At 35.9% G+C, this 17,966-nt stretch overlaps 1 protein-coding gene and 1 long non-coding RNA gene across 4 annotated transcripts in view; one reads left to right on the forward strand and one right to left on the reverse strand.

Annotated features, from left to right (window-relative positions):
• Nucleotides 1–17,966, forward strand: part of LOC140166026 (WD repeat-containing protein 31-like) — a 111,861-nt gene that overhangs the window by 12,499 nt on the left and 81,396 nt on the right. Inside the window, exons 1-2 of one of the 2 annotated variants that reach the window (XM_072189397.1) lie at nucleotides 6,842–7,497; nucleotides 10,859–10,991. In XM_072189397.1, coding sequence (XP_072045498.1) covers nucleotides 7,397–7,497; nucleotides 10,859–10,991 — 234 coding nt within the window. In that variant the 5' untranslated portion in view covers nucleotides 6,842–7,396. Of the gene's footprint in view, nucleotides 1–6,841; nucleotides 7,498–10,858; nucleotides 10,992–17,966 lie in introns of those variants that run through there. The other variant, XM_072189398.1, reaches the window with a different exon arrangement.
• LOC140165351 (uncharacterized) lies at nucleotides 11,738–15,763 on the reverse strand. Of its 2 annotated transcripts, XR_011860687.1 has the most exons (6): nucleotides 15,298–15,763; nucleotides 12,927–12,996; nucleotides 12,726–12,799; nucleotides 12,525–12,596; nucleotides 12,324–12,397; nucleotides 11,738–12,191 (listed from the first exon to the last, which is right to left on the reverse strand). It is a non-coding gene; the product is annotated as an uncharacterized lncRNA (long non-coding RNA). The 2 variants fall into 2 exon arrangements; XR_011860688.1 differs by lacking the exon at nucleotides 12,525–12,596.

Below are 17,966 nucleotides of genomic sequence, written 5' to 3' on the forward strand. Positions count from 1 at the left end.
TTTTAGTTGAATACTATTACATGTATTGGCTATTCTGACATCCCACCCATTTTCGCTTGATGATTTGGATTTTTCTACACAAACATTTTTAGTAAATGCCAACAAACACATTTTTAAAGGTGTTTTAAAAATATTTTTCAGTATGAAACGTGATATTATTTTTGTCTGGCCTACGTGCTGAAAATCACTGGCCAATCTAACTTACAAGTCACTTTTGTCATCATGTTTGAATGACTACGCACACCCACTCCTAAACTGCCGCAATAACTGCCAACAAATAATATCTGATTGGAAAACTCAAAATAGCTGATATCCATTTAGCCAGTGTTTCACCAACTTGAAAGTGCACATTTACTTCTTCTCAAAAGGACAATCTTCAATTAAGTTGTTTATTGTGTGAATCTGTGGAATTAACTCTCTTTGGGTAGCGCAATGAAGAAAGTACATAAGTATGGACATCAGAGGAAGTACGATGTGGCTGCTTATCATGTTTCCGATGGGTAAGTGATAGGCTGCTGGCTTCATTGTGTGTAAATCACCCTCTCATGGATCTTTAGGTAATTGGGAGCAGTAGTAGGATGTTTTCACTTGTCTCAGAAGAGGGTTGTCCATGTGTGCAAGTGCATTGTTCAATGTCTTTAACTTTAGGAAGTATGATGTGGCTGCTTATCATGTTTCCGATGGGTAAGTGATAGGCTGATGGCTTCATTGTGTGTAAATCACCCTCTCATGGATCTCATGGTGTTTTAAAAATATTTTTCAGTATGAAACGTGATATTATTTTTGTCTGGCCTACGTGCTGAAAATCACTGGCCAATCTAACTTACAAGTCACTTTTGTCATCATGTTTGAATGACTACGCACACCCACTCCTAAACTGCCGCAATAACTGCCAACAAATAATATCTGATTGGAAAACTCAAAAATAGCTGATATACATTTAGCCAGTGTTTCACCAACTTGAAAGTGCAACTTCTTCTCAAAAGGACAATCTTCAATTAAGTTGTTTATTGTGTGAATCTGTGGAATTAACTCTCTTTGGGTAGCGCAATGAAGAAAGTACATAAGTATGGACATCAGAGGAAGTACGATGTGGCTGCTTATCATGTTTCCGATGGGTAAGTGATAGGCTGCTGGCTTCATTGTGTGTAAATCACCCTCTCATGGATCTTTAGGTAATTGGGAGCAGTAGTAGGATGTTTTCACTTGTCTCAGAAGAGGGTTGTCCATGTGTGCAAGTGCATTGTTCAATGTCTTTAACTTTAGGAAGTATGATGTGGCTGCTTATCATGTTTCCGATGGGTAAGTGATAGGCTGATGGCTTCATTGTGTGTAAATCACCCTCTCATGGATCTTTAGGTAATTGCGAGCAGCAGTTGGATGTATTCACTTGTCTCAGAAGAGGGTTGTCCATGTGTGCAACTGTGCATTGTTCAATGTCTTTAACTTTAGGAAGTATGATGTGGCTGCTTATCATGTTTCCGATGGGTAAGTGATAGGCTGATGGCTTCATTGTGTGTAAATCACCCTCTCATGGATATCTTTAGGTGATTGGGAGCAGCAGTAGGATGTATTCACTTGTCTCAGAAGAGGGTTGTCAATGTGTGCAACTGTGCATTGTTCAATGTCTTTAACTTTAAGAAGTATGATGTGACTGCTTATCGTGTTTCCGATGAGTAAGTGATAGGCTGCTGGCCTCATTGTGTGCAAATCATGCACTCTCTCATGGATCTTTAGGTGATTGGGGGCAGCAGTAGGATGTTTTCACTTGCTTCAAAAGAGGGTTGTCAATGTTAATATTTGTGCATTGTACACCTCTAACTTTTTCGAAAGTGGCCCCTGATTTGTTTTCCTATAGCACATCATTGCAAATGCTGAATGCTCCTGTGTATTCCTGAATCATACTACTTGTCATCCTATTTTTCTTATTGTGCCATTACTACAATCATCATCATCATCATCATCATCATCATCATCTTCATCTTCATGGTCATTATCATTGTCTATAATTTGGTTCATCTCAAGTTTGGTAGTGACGTATGTGGTCATTTTCACGGTAAAGGGTGTAACTTTTGATTTTTAGGGTCAAAATTTCAAACCGCTTAAATATGTTTCTGTTTACTGTAATCATGCATAGAAGCAACTTAAATTCCAGTAAAATAGTGTTTCAAGGCTTAAACCTTTTGATTTCTGATAAAAAATTTGACATTTCCATAACATTTTGGTTAAAATCTAAGAAAAATGTATTTTACATAAGCTCAGAAAATTATGACATGAAAGCTGGAATACATGTGAAATCCCATTCCAAAGTAAGTCAACAGATATAAGTTAAATTTTATACCATGTTTTGCTATGTTTGTAATTGCAATTTTGAAAATTTTTAACATCAAGGGTCATTTGCAATGGAAATTTCCCAACCTTAAACATATTTTTTAAGTTTTAATTGGGTTCCTAAAATAATTTAAATGTCTAACTTCATGTACAAATACTACATGAAAGGAACCTCCCAGCCAAGTTTCACAGAAATTGGAGTTATTTTTTAGAATTGGCAATTCAAGCGATTTGTGTTTCGGAGGCTTCAGTTAACAACACAGGTGATCATAAAAGTAAAATATTTGGCTAACTACTACAAGTTGACATGAAAAAATAGGTAAAAAATATCACAATTACCAATTTTCATGCTTTGCTTCTAAGTATTGAATTTCAGTTGTGACAAAAATTAAATTATCACAGCAAGTCATTTTTTTGTTTGGAGGCTTCATGTTTACAATGGTTAAACATGGCAGAAGTAGTTTTTTTGAAAACAACACTGTTGGGATCATCTAAGCTGTTATTTTCTTGTGTGTATTGAATCAATGATTCTATGCGGCAGATATTGCAGATTTATAACATGATAATTTTTTCACCCATTTGTTAAGTATGGTGTTATTTGCATGTGAAGCCTCCGAAACGGGCTTTCTTGGATATCAGTATATTTTTCAAGCATTAACCATATTATCAATTTTTTTTTTAATTTATGACATTCTGCACATATCATGCAACAATTACAATGCAGATATCAATATGGAACATACCAATTTAGATATGCATAGATGATAATTAAGTTTACTGTTGTTTCGGAGGCTTCATTTGTTTCGGAGGCTTCAATTGTTAACGGAAAGTTTGTATTGGGTCCCATTTTCAAACGGTGATATATATCTCCATGATTTAAAAACAAGTGACTTGAGGATCTACTTTGCTACATTTTGATAAATAGATTGGATGAGCTCTTTTATTTATATTTGCCCAAGCTTGCTGAACAGTTTGTTTCGGAGGCTTCAAAAAGTTAACGGAAAATCGGCTCTTTGAAGTCAAGATTTTATAAAAATTTTAAAAGCTTGCAAATCAACTAATTTTTGTTACCCATTTCAAGTTAAGATATCAACTGTTATGAATCAAGAAGAAGTGAAGAAATAACCAAGAATTATGAACCAAAGCTATACCCACAAAGTTTGTTAACAATTGTTAACGGAAAATGAAGCCTCCAAACGACAAATATCGAAGTCCGGTTCTCAAAAATACAGGGCTGTTCACAATTAAATCTAATGTGGCAGTGTTACTGAACATATGACCGTACTTTCAGGATAAGAAAAATTATCCATGAACTAACTGAAGAAAACACAGGGTTTTACAAAAATGTTACTGTTTTTTACAGTTTTTCAAAATGGCAATATTAGGTACATTTAAGCCTGCTAAAACTGAACGCAGTAACTCCCGAAGATGATTATGCTACCCAAGGTAGCTGCTAACTAGATGACTTATGTGGCCAAAAATCATGGAATTCTGTGGCTTTATTAGAAAACTACGGATCAAAATGTTAAAAATCCAAAGTTACACCCTTTACCGTGAAAATGACCATGTGCGTATTTCGCTTGTCGCAAAATCAAATCGTGTGTGTAAAGCTAAATGCCCCAAGTGTACACTCACGCGTACATTGGTGGTTTGATGGCAAGCTTGCAGTGCAATCGCGAAGTAGCATTGACGTCACTACCAAACTTGAGGTGAACCAAATTTTAGTCTTCATTTTTTACAGTGTGACATCGAGATTGATTCCTGCATGATAGACTGGTTAGCACAATTAGCAAGAAGTTTCCTTACATTTCTTCTAGTGGGGCATGCTTTGTAAAATGTTTCTTCTCTCCAAAAAGGTGACGTTATAAATTTAAACTTTCAAAAGACTCCTCACTGTATGATGTACATACCTTTACACAAGCAACTGGAAACGAGAAGTTGATGCATGTGGACGGCATTCATCATGGATCTGCACAGATGATTCAGGCCACATATGATGTCAAGATCAAACCTAAAGCTGGCATTTCTGTATAATTATTGGTCTTCATTAGCTAATTAATGCTAATTATTATAAATATGTTCCAGCTACAGTGACACATGTGACTTCACGCTGGACAAATAAAAAAGCGCAGTGATTTATAGTGCCCTACACACAGGTACAACGCCTACCATCCCGGAAAAAATGTGTTCGAACACCCACTGTAATTCCCATGTTCTTCTTAGCATAGTGCACACGCTATATGAGTCACTGGAAAATAAGAATTATAATAGTGTTGTCTCAACGTTCATCTTAAGCATTCCCCGCCCCTTTCCCCACCAAACAATGTTGGGAGAAGATATGGTGAAGATGAGCATATTGGGCATGCCAACATTGTACTGGGGTAGAAGGGGGACCATTTCCAATATGGCCTTAAAAGTGTTCGAACAAATATTTCTAAGATTGTAGACGTTGATCCACAAGCCTCAGCACACTTTACAGGTGTGAGAGAAGTTTTGTAGACTGTGTGAATGCAATGGAGCAAATAAATTTATAAAGCATTAATTTGCTTAGAATTTAACAGATTCCCTCTACCTCTTTGAAGGTGACAGAGCTGTCATTAAAGTTGGAAAAGATAATTACTACCGATTCCCTATAGAATAGGTCTACAGTAAGTGGATCAAACACAGCAGGATCTTTCAGATGGAACCATATTTTGGTATAAATTGTATTAGTGGACACTGAATAGTGGAGCCTATAATCGGTAGTGGAGCAATGAGCAGAAGAAAGTTTTTGTCTGCTGAAGCCATTAATTATTAATATATGAGACATCCAAAACCATGACACATAGGCTTAGGGGGCTGGGGGGGGGGTCAACTCCCTCAATAATTTGAGTATGGGGGCTGGAATACCTTTCAGCCCCCCCCCCCAATAATCCAAAGTTAAAAAATTGTGATAAAATAGAGGGAAAATGGGTGTTTGTGACCTATATTTTGCACAATTTTCTGACTCCGAGGGGGGTCACTCCCCCTCGAGCACCCCAGGGTCGCCTACCAATTTTTTTTCCAATTTTCAGCCCCTCATGTTGATAATCTTCCTAAGCCAATGTGACAGATACCAAGACGTTGACTTCTGAGACCAAGACCTACACCTCTGAGACAAACACTATTGAATTTCTAAGACTAGAATAAGACACTCACTAGAGATAGAGACCAAGACCAAACATGGACAAATTTATAAGATTAGCTATTTTTTTAGCTATCTTGCAATTTAATGCAAAAATGTGTTCTCTCTGTTTTTATTCAAAAGATACCAACGCCCCCCCAACGTGGCTACTTTATTTGTAGATTGCACTCTATATTGCTTTAAAATTTAAATGGGTCTGTGGATTCACTCTAATCATGCTAATGTATTATATATCGACTGCTCAGTGCTAGTAGTGGATAAGTGCAATAGCTACCATGTGTAAATGAGTACAATATACTGTGTGTAAAATTGCCAAATGTTCACAGGGCAGCTATTGCACTTACCCACTTTTCTGGCACTGAGCAGTTGATAATATGATGTGCAGTTTGTGAGAGGAGATCCCGTGAGCACCACCAGGATGGGCACATTAAGGTAATCAATTTGTTTCTGGGTGACATGGGAAGCAGAGAGACCACTCAGGGGGTCATACCTTCTTGGCATTTCGAGATATGAAAAGGACCCAAAATAGGAATATTGACCCGGGTCGTATGAGGAGTATGACCCCCGGTGAGGATATTATTTTTATTTTATTCTTTACTTCATTTGACACCACTCGGGGGTACATACCTTCTTGTCATTTTGAAATATAAAAAGGACCCATACGAATATTGACCAAGGGCTTATTATGAGTGCCACCCCTGGGGGGGGGGAATATTTTTATTTTATTTTTTATTTTTTCTCTTTCATTTGACACCACTTGGGGGTCATACCTTAGTGGCATTTTGAGATATGGCTATTTTAGACCAAAAGGTTAGTCAGTCTGTAAGGAAGTAGGTAAGATACACTTAATTATAGGCTGATACTATTTCATGGTTCAGCAAAAAAAGTAGAAACTCTGGATCAAATTTGTGTAAATTTGTTTGATTTTATCAAATTTGAAAATGTTATAAAGAAAAAGCTATTTTTACATGATTTTTTTTCCATTTCAACAACAGTTCGAATTTTATATTTGATTGATTAATTGAGTAATTGTTTGATTGATTGATTGATTGATTGATTAATGCCGATTTTGGTTCTTTGAATATCAAACACCGGGTCAAACCCAGTAATTCATTTAGGAAGAATGAGCAGATACAGATGAAATTGTGCATGTTATTTAAAATATCTTAAAATATATTTCATTGCCCATAACCAAAATTTTGTGTGCATATTATGAGAGCTTACACCTTGTTTTGGGTGTGACTGTGAATACTGAATACGGTACAATTAGCATAAATATTTAAATATATGTGTTAACGAGTCTTCTTAATTTGTTATTTTCCTTTCTCTCTAGTGTGAAGTATTCATTAGGTGATGCAATTTGATCCGTTAATATGATAATGATGTCACCTCAATTACCCTACGGTACAAGTTAATTGGAGAAAACCAGCGATCTTAATGCGTGATGATTTAGTAAAGGCCTTTTGCATATCATCATTACCGTCTCCACTCTAGGGAAATTGGATTGTTAATAACGACAATAAGTCACCCACAAGCACGCAAGAGCATGACAGACTTATTTGCATTTTCTGATTGAATTTGCTTGTTTTTCCTGTACTGAAGAGCAGAAAGAAGCAAAAATACTCAGACTAATAATATTTCTCCACCGCCTCTTAAAAGCATGTCTATTTTTATCAAGTATAGTGGTAAAACATCGATGCAAATCAATTGTTGATGTTGTACATCGACATCGTTGGAAAAGTAGCAAGAAATCTGTTCAGGGATTGACAGCAGAGCGTAGTCTCTCGATCATCATTTACTGCTCGGGTTATCATCAAGGTTACACGTCGACTGTGTAAAGCTTTTCTAGTATACGACTACAGATAAGGAGAATTGTATCAACATTTAACGGAGAAAAACAACATGGCGAAAAATCTGGGAGTATCATCTGTGAGGAAAGCTGTGACGGCAGTTACAGCCTTTACGAATCGACGCTATACGACTATACCAGGGAACCTTGTAAAGTAGGCGGTGATGAAAAATATACAGACACTTTTTCACTAGTATTATCACCATCACAGCACGTAGCAGTTATCCCCAGCTCCGTCGTCACAAAGAATCTTGATTTAATATTGAGTGTTGCTTAATTTATTTTCAGTTCAATATGTTATCAAATGTGTAGACTCATAGGATGCAGTGTTGTTAATTGTATTCCCCTAATGCTCTAATAGTGGAGCATCATTTTTATTACATTATGCACACACGTACACACCCCCTCCCCCACACACATTGTTATAGACACTTAAAATTTAGCCAATTTGCATGTTTTTTAATGAGAAATTAGCTCTTGCAGATCAGTTTAATATGTTTTCTATTTCAGAAAAAAAATGTTTGAAATTTTGAGAGTCATATTGATTTTCTAGGGTAATTTTTAAAAGCTTTCTTGACAGGTCAAAATCAAAATCAAGATAATTAAATGCGTATTCAAAACTGACCCAAATTCTAAGCATCACCACTGCATGCACTGCCAGTACATATAGTCATTGTGATGATATATTTTGATTATATTATCAATGTAGTGGTGACAGATTGCTTTTTAATGGTATCATGATTTTAGTCATCTCTTTCTAGGTATAATTCAATAGATATCCACAAAAAAGTGTATTTCCAAAAATGAAAATACAAAATACATGAACGACATCTTTGTCAAACAACCAAATCTGCAAGAAAGCTTATGCACACAATCATGATGTAGTCCCAGTGGGCAGTTATGACACCTAAAAGTTTCCATAATTCCAGGGTTAAGACCAACCTTAATTAGTCTTGATTTGTACCTGCCCCAAATAATAATTGTGCACCTGAACTTACAGTTCAACACATATAGATCAGCAGCATGTCACCCAATGACCACTGAATGAAAGAGGAAGAAAGAAAAGTGAAGAGGAGCAGAGTGGAATGAAGAGAAGAGGAGAGGAGGAGAGAGGAGACTATTTTATGACAATTCAAAATGACATTATAATACATTTTCAATGAAATACTTCTAGTCAGATACATTACTCTGCTCTGTTCCAAAACACTGCACATTGTACTTTAATTTGAGCATTAATACTAAGAAACACTAAATATTTTTATTTTGCATGTGAAAGGACACTATTTTTTTAATTATTTCCAGATTTTAGTGAAGTGTCACAAATGTGATAGAACCTGTTTGAAAATGCACACCTTTGAATGAATAATGTCATTTCATTTGAAATCCACACTCCCACTATGGAAGATTTTGGAATTCCAATCAAATTCAACAGGAATATCGTACTGACGCGAGTATAGCCCCATCTTCGAGTAAAGTCCCACCCCCAAATTTTTGAAAAATTTCAGAAATTAATTTTTTTTTTTTTTTTAAAGTTTTTTTTTTTTTCGGCTTTGGAGTGTCCATGGACCTAGACCTAAATGCTAGGATCATTCATGGTTGATTAAAAAAAAAAAAATATTGTAGGCCTATGTGTTTTGAATAAATTTGTACTCATGTCATACACTATATTAATGATTTTAAAAAAAAAACGGGGTGGGGCTATACTCGCGTCAGTATGGTATTATAGCCATTCCAGACCCAAAAACAGACAAAAAGGAGTGGAAGATTTTGGAATTCCAAAAACAATTCCCCAGTTGTATCATTTCCAACTGAATTCCGTAATTTTTCACTGTTTTCAGCTGGATTTTTAACAACAAAATGTCCACATTGATTGAGACTGAAAATGGACTATTCCATCAGAAATCCATACATCCCTTAGGCCAAAAAAAAAAAAAAAAGGTTTGTCTCAAAGCTGACGAGAAATTAAAAAAAAAATGCGAAATGCGATTTTTTTTTTTTTTTTTTTTTTTTTTTTATTCCCGACTTTTTTTCATGGTATTTTGTAGGCCCCGCCCCCCGAAAATACGAAAATAATAAAAATAAATTAAAAAAATAAAAATATATTGCCTACCTGGCCCTCTGTTGATCAGATTAGGTCAGTTTAGATTGTCATGTAATTTGTGAACAACTCACTGAACTGCCAGCCCGGCGTGACTCGCGTGAGTCGAAGAAAAAAGTGACAAAAATTTGACCATGAATTATGTTTTATAGTCAAAATATTCCACTAATTCGATTAATATAATGATATTTGGCCTAAACTTGAACTCATTTGAAATGAAATGTCAGTTTTATTGAGTTTTTACACTCATCCATGTGCTTGCAATGCTGTTGAATTCTGCACTTTGGCGATGTTGGAACTGCATTTTATTGAATTCGGCGAACTTTTATGGCATAAAGCAACATTTTTATAGTAAGTGCACTGCTTGGAAACTTTCTTAAAAAAGCGAGATAGTTGGTTTAGAATCACGGCGAGAAAATTTTGAGAAAAAAGTCTGATTTTCGCCGATTTTTTCTGGAAAAAACTATAAAAAAATTTTTTTTTTAAATAAAAAAAATTTCCGCATTTGTTTTTTGTCAAATCGTGGGATTTTACAAACGCGCGCGTCAGCTTTGAGACGAACCTTTTTTTTTTTTGGCCTTATAGAAGACATGACATTAATTTGCCTGCACATGGCCCGCACAGGGGTGTAGATTTTAAATGGAGCCCCCCCATGCAGGTAACCCCATTTGAAAATCAAACTCCCTGTGTGCATGGAAGATTAAGATCATGTATTCCATAGGGGGTGTATGGATTTCAACTGGAATAGTCCAATGCGATACCAATATCATCTTCTGCAAGGGATGTGGATTTAAATGGAAGAACTAAAGAAGAGAAAGAAATTAAGTAAAGGAAGATTGAAAAAAAAAGCAAAAATATGTAAAGAAAAAGTCATCAGAAAGAAGCACATGTGGAACAAAATCTGTTTAGAATTTCACTCCACCAATGTTTACATGTGTGTGGGACTGTGGGTGCATCCTTCGCAATGTAGCTGCAGCCGGGGAGGGGGTGTAGTGACATGAGTGAAAAGATGGGTATGGGCCGGGGATAAGCAGCAGATTTGAGGAGCATTTTCAGGCTTATTGGCATAACTTTTGGTTGCAATTTTCAGGTAAAAAATATGGTTTAGAGATGTGGTATATTTTCTAAATTTTCTCCAAAAATCTGGAAAAAGTGTAATTCTTTAGCAAAATTTGCAAATAATGAAAAAAATAGTACATTTTTCTCTCAAATTTAGTATATATTTGTGGGGTATGTTTTTGGAATTCCAACCGCACATCTCTATCCATCCAAAATCAAGAACCACCCCCCCCCTCCAGGGAGCTGCAGTCTATGGCCCTCACAGCAGGATTGGAGCTAACCTGTTTTAGGGGGAGGTACAGAAGGACACAGAATAAATGCTAATTGTTTTTTGTTTGTTTCTCATTGACTCATGTAGTAGCGTTCCTAACTCGGCAATCTCAGACAAGACCGATTTGGATGTGAAGAGGTACACTACGGTGCACCAAGATGCTGTCAATAGCGTTGTTACAGTGGGAGACGATTGCTTTCTTAGTGGAAGCGCAGATAAGGTAACAGTACAGTTTTCTTCCTCTTGAATCGTAAATCATAACAAAACCTATTTTTATTTTACGCAACTTGAAACATGTACTAGTCAATTTTAAAAACACTGAAATAAGAGTTGAAACACAGCTCAGATTATGCAGCCTGGCTTCCTGATTACAAAGATACTTTATTTTTTTAAATTGACCCATGGGATCAAAAGTTACGGCTCGTTAAAGTTTTCATATTTTGGCCTTAATTAGACCAGAGGTCAAAGGTCATTCCCATAGGCTATGTACTTAAGCAATGGCACCATTTAAATCATATAAAAACACTGTAAATGATGGGAAAAAGTGTATGTTTAATCAATTTTGAAGGAGAAAAAGCTATAAAAGGCAATTAATACCCAAGTGTAAGCTTCAGTTGTTTCCCAAATGCCAAAGCCTGTTGTGCACATATCTTAATTTGCATAATTTACCGCTAATTTGCATATTTTTGGCCAATTTTGGTCAATTTTTGATGTATTCCGGTGCTTATAAAGCAACATTTCGACAATTATATTGTATAATTTGAAGGAGAAAAAAGCTATAAAAGGAATTAATACCCAAATGTAAGCTTCAGTTGTTTCCCAAATGCCAAAGCCTGTTGTGCACATATCTTAATTTGCATAATTTACCGCTAATTTGCATATTTTTGGCCAATTTTGGTCATTTTTGATGTATTCGAGGCTTAAAAGCCACATTTCGTCAATTATATTGTATAATTTGATGTGCAAATGTAGCTTTTGCATGTGGGAGATTACTTTAAGCATGGGAGTTAAAAGTATAGGTCTGAAATATCAAAAACAAATTTGCATTGGGGCCGAATTGCTTCTAATTTGCATATTCAAGCCATTTATTCCAATTAACGAGTCATTTTAGCCTCCGTTTAGTTAGATTTTGATTATGAATCAGTAATGATTGACTTCTTGTGCACTGTAATGATTTGTGTTGACAGTATTTATTCAATTCATAAGGACCAGTGTTACATATTACACTTTAAAGTTTGCATAATTAACTACTAATTTGCATATATTTGGTCAAAGTATGAATTCTTTTCATCATGGCTTCCGAATTCGGCACCCTTGCATCATCAAGTTAGACAATCAACTTTAGACTGTTTTGGAGAGGCTGCTGGAAACTGCACTAAGGAAGGGACTGATGTACTGTGACACATACAAGTTGTTGGCCCTGTAGAATGTAAAATAAATACAATGTTATGTGTTTGGTTTTTTTTTAATTATCATTACCTGAATTACTGAAACAATTTTTGTCTAAAAATTAAAATAAAATGTTAAAACAGAGAATTTGTAAAATATTTACCTGTTATGGAGAGGCTGCTGGAAACTGCACTAGGGAAGGGACTGATGTACTGTGACACATACAAGTTGTTGGTCCTGTAGAATGTAAAATAAATGCAATGTTATGTTGTTGTTTTTAATTATTATTACCTGAATTACTGAAACAATTTTTGTCTAAAAATTAAAATAAAATGTTAAAACAGAGAATTTGTAAAATATTTACCTGTTTTGGAGAGGCTGCTGGAAACTGCACTAAGGAAGGGACTGATGTACTGACACATACAAGTTGTTGGCCCTGTAGAATGTAAAATAAATACAATGTTATGTGTTTTTTTTTTTAATTATCATTACCTGAATTACTGAAACAATTTTTGTCTAAAAATTAAAATAAAATGTTAAAACAGAGAATTTGTAAAATATTTACCTGTTATGGAGAGGCTGCTGGAAACTGCACTAGGGAAGGGACTGATGTACTGTGACACATACAAGTTGTTGACCCTGTAGAATGTAAAATAAATACAATGTTATGTTTTAAAAAAAAATTATTATTACCTGAATTACTGAAACCATGTTTGTCTAAAAATTAAAATAAAATGTGAAAACAGAGAATTTGTAAAATATTTACCTGTTATGGAGAGGCTGCTGGAAACTGCACTAGGGAAGGGATGTACTGTGGCACATACAAGTTGTTGGTCCTAGAGAATGTCAAAAAATTAAAATGTAAAAAAAAAATTAAAGAAGTTTTCTATGTTTTTTTCCATACCCCATCCACCCATAAACGAAACAAAATCTTGCCCAAAAATGTCAGGCCCTCACCCCAAAATTTGCAGCCCATCCCCAAAATAATATTTATTTATTTATTTATTTTTCTTTTCAAAAAAAAAAAAGTTAGAGTCGGGCCTAATTTTAGGGTAGGTCGGGTTACACCAATCATGCCAATCAAACATTTGTTTTTGCCTATAAATAGATCAAGATCCCATCCAAGTTAATTCATTTATTTGTTTATCTATTTTTTTGTTTCTTAATTCAGTGGCGGACCTAATTTTTTTAAAGTAGATCGTTACGCCGATCAAGATCCCATCCAAAAAAGTTCAGGTACCCCCCCCCCCAAAAAAAAATTATATTATAATAATAATAAGTAAATAATATTTAATAACAATGATTAAAAAAAAGAGAGAAGATTTTTAAAACATTCTTCATTTATTTGAAATAAGTATTGATAAAATAAGTTTTGAAATAGAATTTACAGGAAAAGATTATTTTGTTCATTATGACATTAATTTAAATCGCCGTCCACGCTGGCCTGGGAATATTACACTAACATTATCCCTGATATTACGCCCAAATGGGTGCGTCACCTGATTTTGGGCGTGATATTATACAGCAACTTAACGGAAGAAACACGTCACAACGGAAATTGGGTGCGCAATCTGGCAACACCGCGCAGCTTCAAAAACAACAGCTGTACAGCGCGCTTTCGCTTCATGCACAGTGAGCGAAACAAACACAACCCATTGAAACATCGATCACTTTCAGACCATTAAAATCACAGAAATATGGGGTAGTTTTACAAAATCACTACATCATTATGTCGTTACATGTTCGGACATTTATCAAATTGACTGGTAAGGCTAAATATACACGTAAAGTATGGCAAACTTTGTTCTGAACGCAGCTATGTGAGGCCGGTTTATGCGCTGTGCGGAACCCTATTATGCCGTGAACGTAGTGCACAGCAAGCTACGGCCAGCGCTCATGCAGTGTGTAGGGTAGCAGTAGATTTCTGCGTGCTAGTATTTCTGCGTGCTAATGCGGTATTGGGTAGGGGTAGAAAAATCTATTTCGCTACATTATTTGTTCGAAATATTTACTAACGGTCAAAGCTTGCTTGCTTTGACCGTTAGAATCCGTTCCTACTGAATATCGGTCGGAACCCGATGTATAAAAATGCATCGGGATATAAACAAAGTGACATGACTGATAAAAATGCTATGTATTGGCTTACTTCACCAGCACATATTAATAAGCGTGTCATTATATAAGTTTTATTGTACTATTACCTGCCTGTTAGCACTTTCGATGCATACGATCCTAACATTATAAAGGAAATATCAGCTAAATATTCGGCAAGTTTTTCAGAGCTGGATCCGGCCTGCACATGCTATTATTATTGTAGCCGTTTGCGCCGTGCTGATGGTGAAACAGTCTCAACCTACGAGGGCATTTCACACACGTAAATTGTGCTTATTAATGACTGAATAACGTTTTGTGGGGTTGAGAATATTATCGACGTAACAGGCTCACGTGATAAGCAATTAGTTTTTAGTATTTTTACTACAAACCTAATTTAACAATACAAAATATTGATATAGTCTTATAAAATAGTCCAAAAACAAATCAGCAGTTAATGAAGAAGTAATTTCCGATATACTGTCAGTAGCAATTAGAAAAATTTATTATTTTTAAGAGTTTTGTTTATTAATACACATGTCTAGGGAAATTGAAATTACAAACTAGAAACAACAGTAAATTTTATTTCGTGAACTGACAGTTGAATCATCGCCGATCAATGGAAAAATGGGAGCAATTTTAGTGATGAAATATCCACGCAATTGCACTTGAAATGCGAAGTATTACTGAGAATTATGTTGGGAACGTGTATAGTAACAAATTGGTAGGTCATGTTATGTGGAAAGTGGTATTTGAGGGTATGCTTATTGAAGCAGTAAGTGGCCTATTGTATTAAGTATACGGTGTTATTTACATGTTTATTCCCGCACTGCATTCAGATACTCGAGGACGCTAGCTACGAATGCGAGGGCATCCGTGAGCAAATTCGTAGCTAGCGTTTCTCGAGCAATACATTATTTGAGGCCTACATGACATGAAACCTTGCATGGATATGCATATTAGACCTAACTACTTGCATAAATTATCCGAGACAAATTGAAAAATATTTTATCGTTCAAATTAAAATAGAAAGATTCCAAACTTACCTAGATCGGCTTGTAGTTGGTCAAATCGGTCCCGGGAAAATTTGTAGGATAGCTGGAAATGTCAGCTAGCGATTGGCTAGTTCCGTTATACCCCTGCACCAATAGGCGAGAGGCGATTTGACCTCGACCGTGACCTTGTCATAAGCAACCGCTATGCGAAGATTCATAATCCGGTGCCGTTTCTTTGTATACACAATTTTACGCGAAATTCGATCTCACCCGGCGGCATTCAATTCGCGATTTCTCTCTTAATATACATCAAAATAATATTCTAACTTCACATAAATAACACTTAATATGTACTTGTTTGAAATGTAGAACGATTGAATTATTTTGTTCATTAATAAAAATTATGCTCGAGTTTGGAAAAACGAGTATTGAAAAGTCCTTGACCATTTTTGCTGTGTGTGTGATCAACACGGGTGATGATGCTGTCGACCAACGGTCACGTGATCGGGTTGGGAAATCCCTATGTAGCCATTGTAGCTTGTAGCAAAATTGAAAATGTATGTAAGCAATGGGCTATTCCATTTAAATTCCACACTACCTCTGTGGAAGATTTAGCTAAAGTCTTCCACAGAGGGAGTATAAGTTTCAAGTAGAATAGACAATTGGGTAACTTCGATTTGAAATACTCACTCCAGTTGTGGAAGATATAGGTAAAGCCATAATACAGAGGGAGTATGGGTTTCAAAATGATTAATCCTGACCAATTACTTTTGAAATTCATACTCCCCCTGTGGAAGATATTTCCAAAATCGTCCACAGGGGTAGTGTGGATGTCAACTGGAATAGCCCAATGTACCTGTTTGAATGTGAGATATATCTTGTAAGAAAGAAAATGTATTTTTTAAAGTTTGAATAGTAATAAGATATGGTAGGATGTTGCATTTTTGACAAATTTACAAAAGTTTGTAATAGCTATGTAAATGCAGTATGTAACAGGCATACAGGCATGGTATCCCCTCCCCAATTTAAGTTGGATTTCTGATTTTTTTAGTCCCAAATTCAAATGTGTCATTGCTGAGATCTCGACAGCAGTGGTACCTAGTAGGTACTTCATCAATTCCAATATCAGCAGTAGATAGCTATGTCATCAATGCCAATACCCGCAGATAGCTACTACCTTCATTAAGGGTTTTCCGTCGTCACCCGATTCGACTCGACTATTGCGCCTCTTTTCAACGCTGCGTGCGTACTCAGCGTCGTGCTTTCGGCGTTATGCGTTGCAGACATCGCAGAAGAACGATGCGTGTTGTGCGTGTCAATGCTATTTGTGCGCACCTGGCGATAACCAGGGCCACAAAATAAAGAAAACAATGTTTGCTGAGCCTGAGCGCAAGAAAAGTGGCCGCTTAAATATAACATGTAGGCCTACAAACCAAATTTTGCCAGCGTGCTTCCACTGATAAAGGACCTGGACCCCGGCCTGGACCCCTCCCCTAAAGTAGGCTTACGACAGTAGGGTTCAATGGTATGAAGTTATAGGCCTACCCAACAAACACAGAATCAAGTTTTTTTTTAAACATTAGGCCTAAACGAGTGTTGGATAAATTGGTTAATTCGTTTTAATAATATTTTGGCCTAAATGTTGGGTAACCACTACCGGTATATTATAGGCTTATTATTAAAGGTTATACGTTTGTAGAACGTTTCATAATGAAACGCACCACACGGCAAGTTTATAATCCAACATTTAAATCTTTAAAGCATTTTGTGTTATTGGGTAAAGACCTAGGCCTACTACGTGCACTGAATTCATAATGCATGCGATATAGACAACACCATCAAAACTATTCAATTTCAAAAAAATGTGTCATACATTTACAAAAATAATATCATAGCCTAATAGGCCAAACGTTTTTCTACAGCTATAGGCAACCCAGTGTTTAACTTTGCTTTAATTGAACTGCTTTGTGATATGAATCCACCTCGAGATAATTCCGTATTATATAGTTTTTGTGACCAAAAAAGTTTTCCTCTCGGTAAACGGCACTAAGCATGCTAAGTAGGCCTATGCCTATAATAATTGTAGGCCTATTATAGTCAAGCACTTCGCTTTAACATGTTTAATAAATCCTCTTTTTGGTCGATCGAGTCAGGTGAACATGGTGAAAATTCCTCACTTTGTGTAACTTACTAACTTGATAACTCTTTGGTCCAATATCTTTGCAGATTGCAGAATGGGAGTCTTTCTTACACCCGTTTATGACCAAAATACACCAAATTAGTAAGAATATTAAGGCATGAAGTCAAAATAATCGACATCATTAGATGGTAACTTCTTAGGTAACTTTTTTTACAGTGAAAACTTTCCTGCGTAAACAGACAATTCCTTTTTTGTGGCCATATGCGTAAACTAACGCTTATCCGGCATCAGATCGCGCGTGTATACCAGCGCGTTAGTAGGCACCAAAATATCCATGTACGCAATTAACTACGCATGGTGTCACAGAAAAAATGCATTTTTGCCCTATTTTGGTCAATTTACGCGAAAACCAGGTCCGGTACCCCCAATTTTTTTTTTGCGATTAACAGAGCTTTTTATTTTCATAACATATATAAAATTAAAAAAATTTGATCGATACAATTTTTTTCTACAACGCAAAAGGTTGTCTATTTTGAGAAAATTGCTGATTTTGCCATTGAAGTGTACAAAGATTTTTGGA

Source organism: Amphiura filiformis, chromosome 12 (genome assembly GCF_039555335.1).
Source record: "Amphiura filiformis chromosome 12, Afil_fr2py, whole genome shotgun sequence".
NCBI classification, from domain to species: Eukaryota; Metazoa; Echinodermata; class Ophiuroidea; order Amphilepidida; family Amphiuridae; genus Amphiura; species Amphiura filiformis.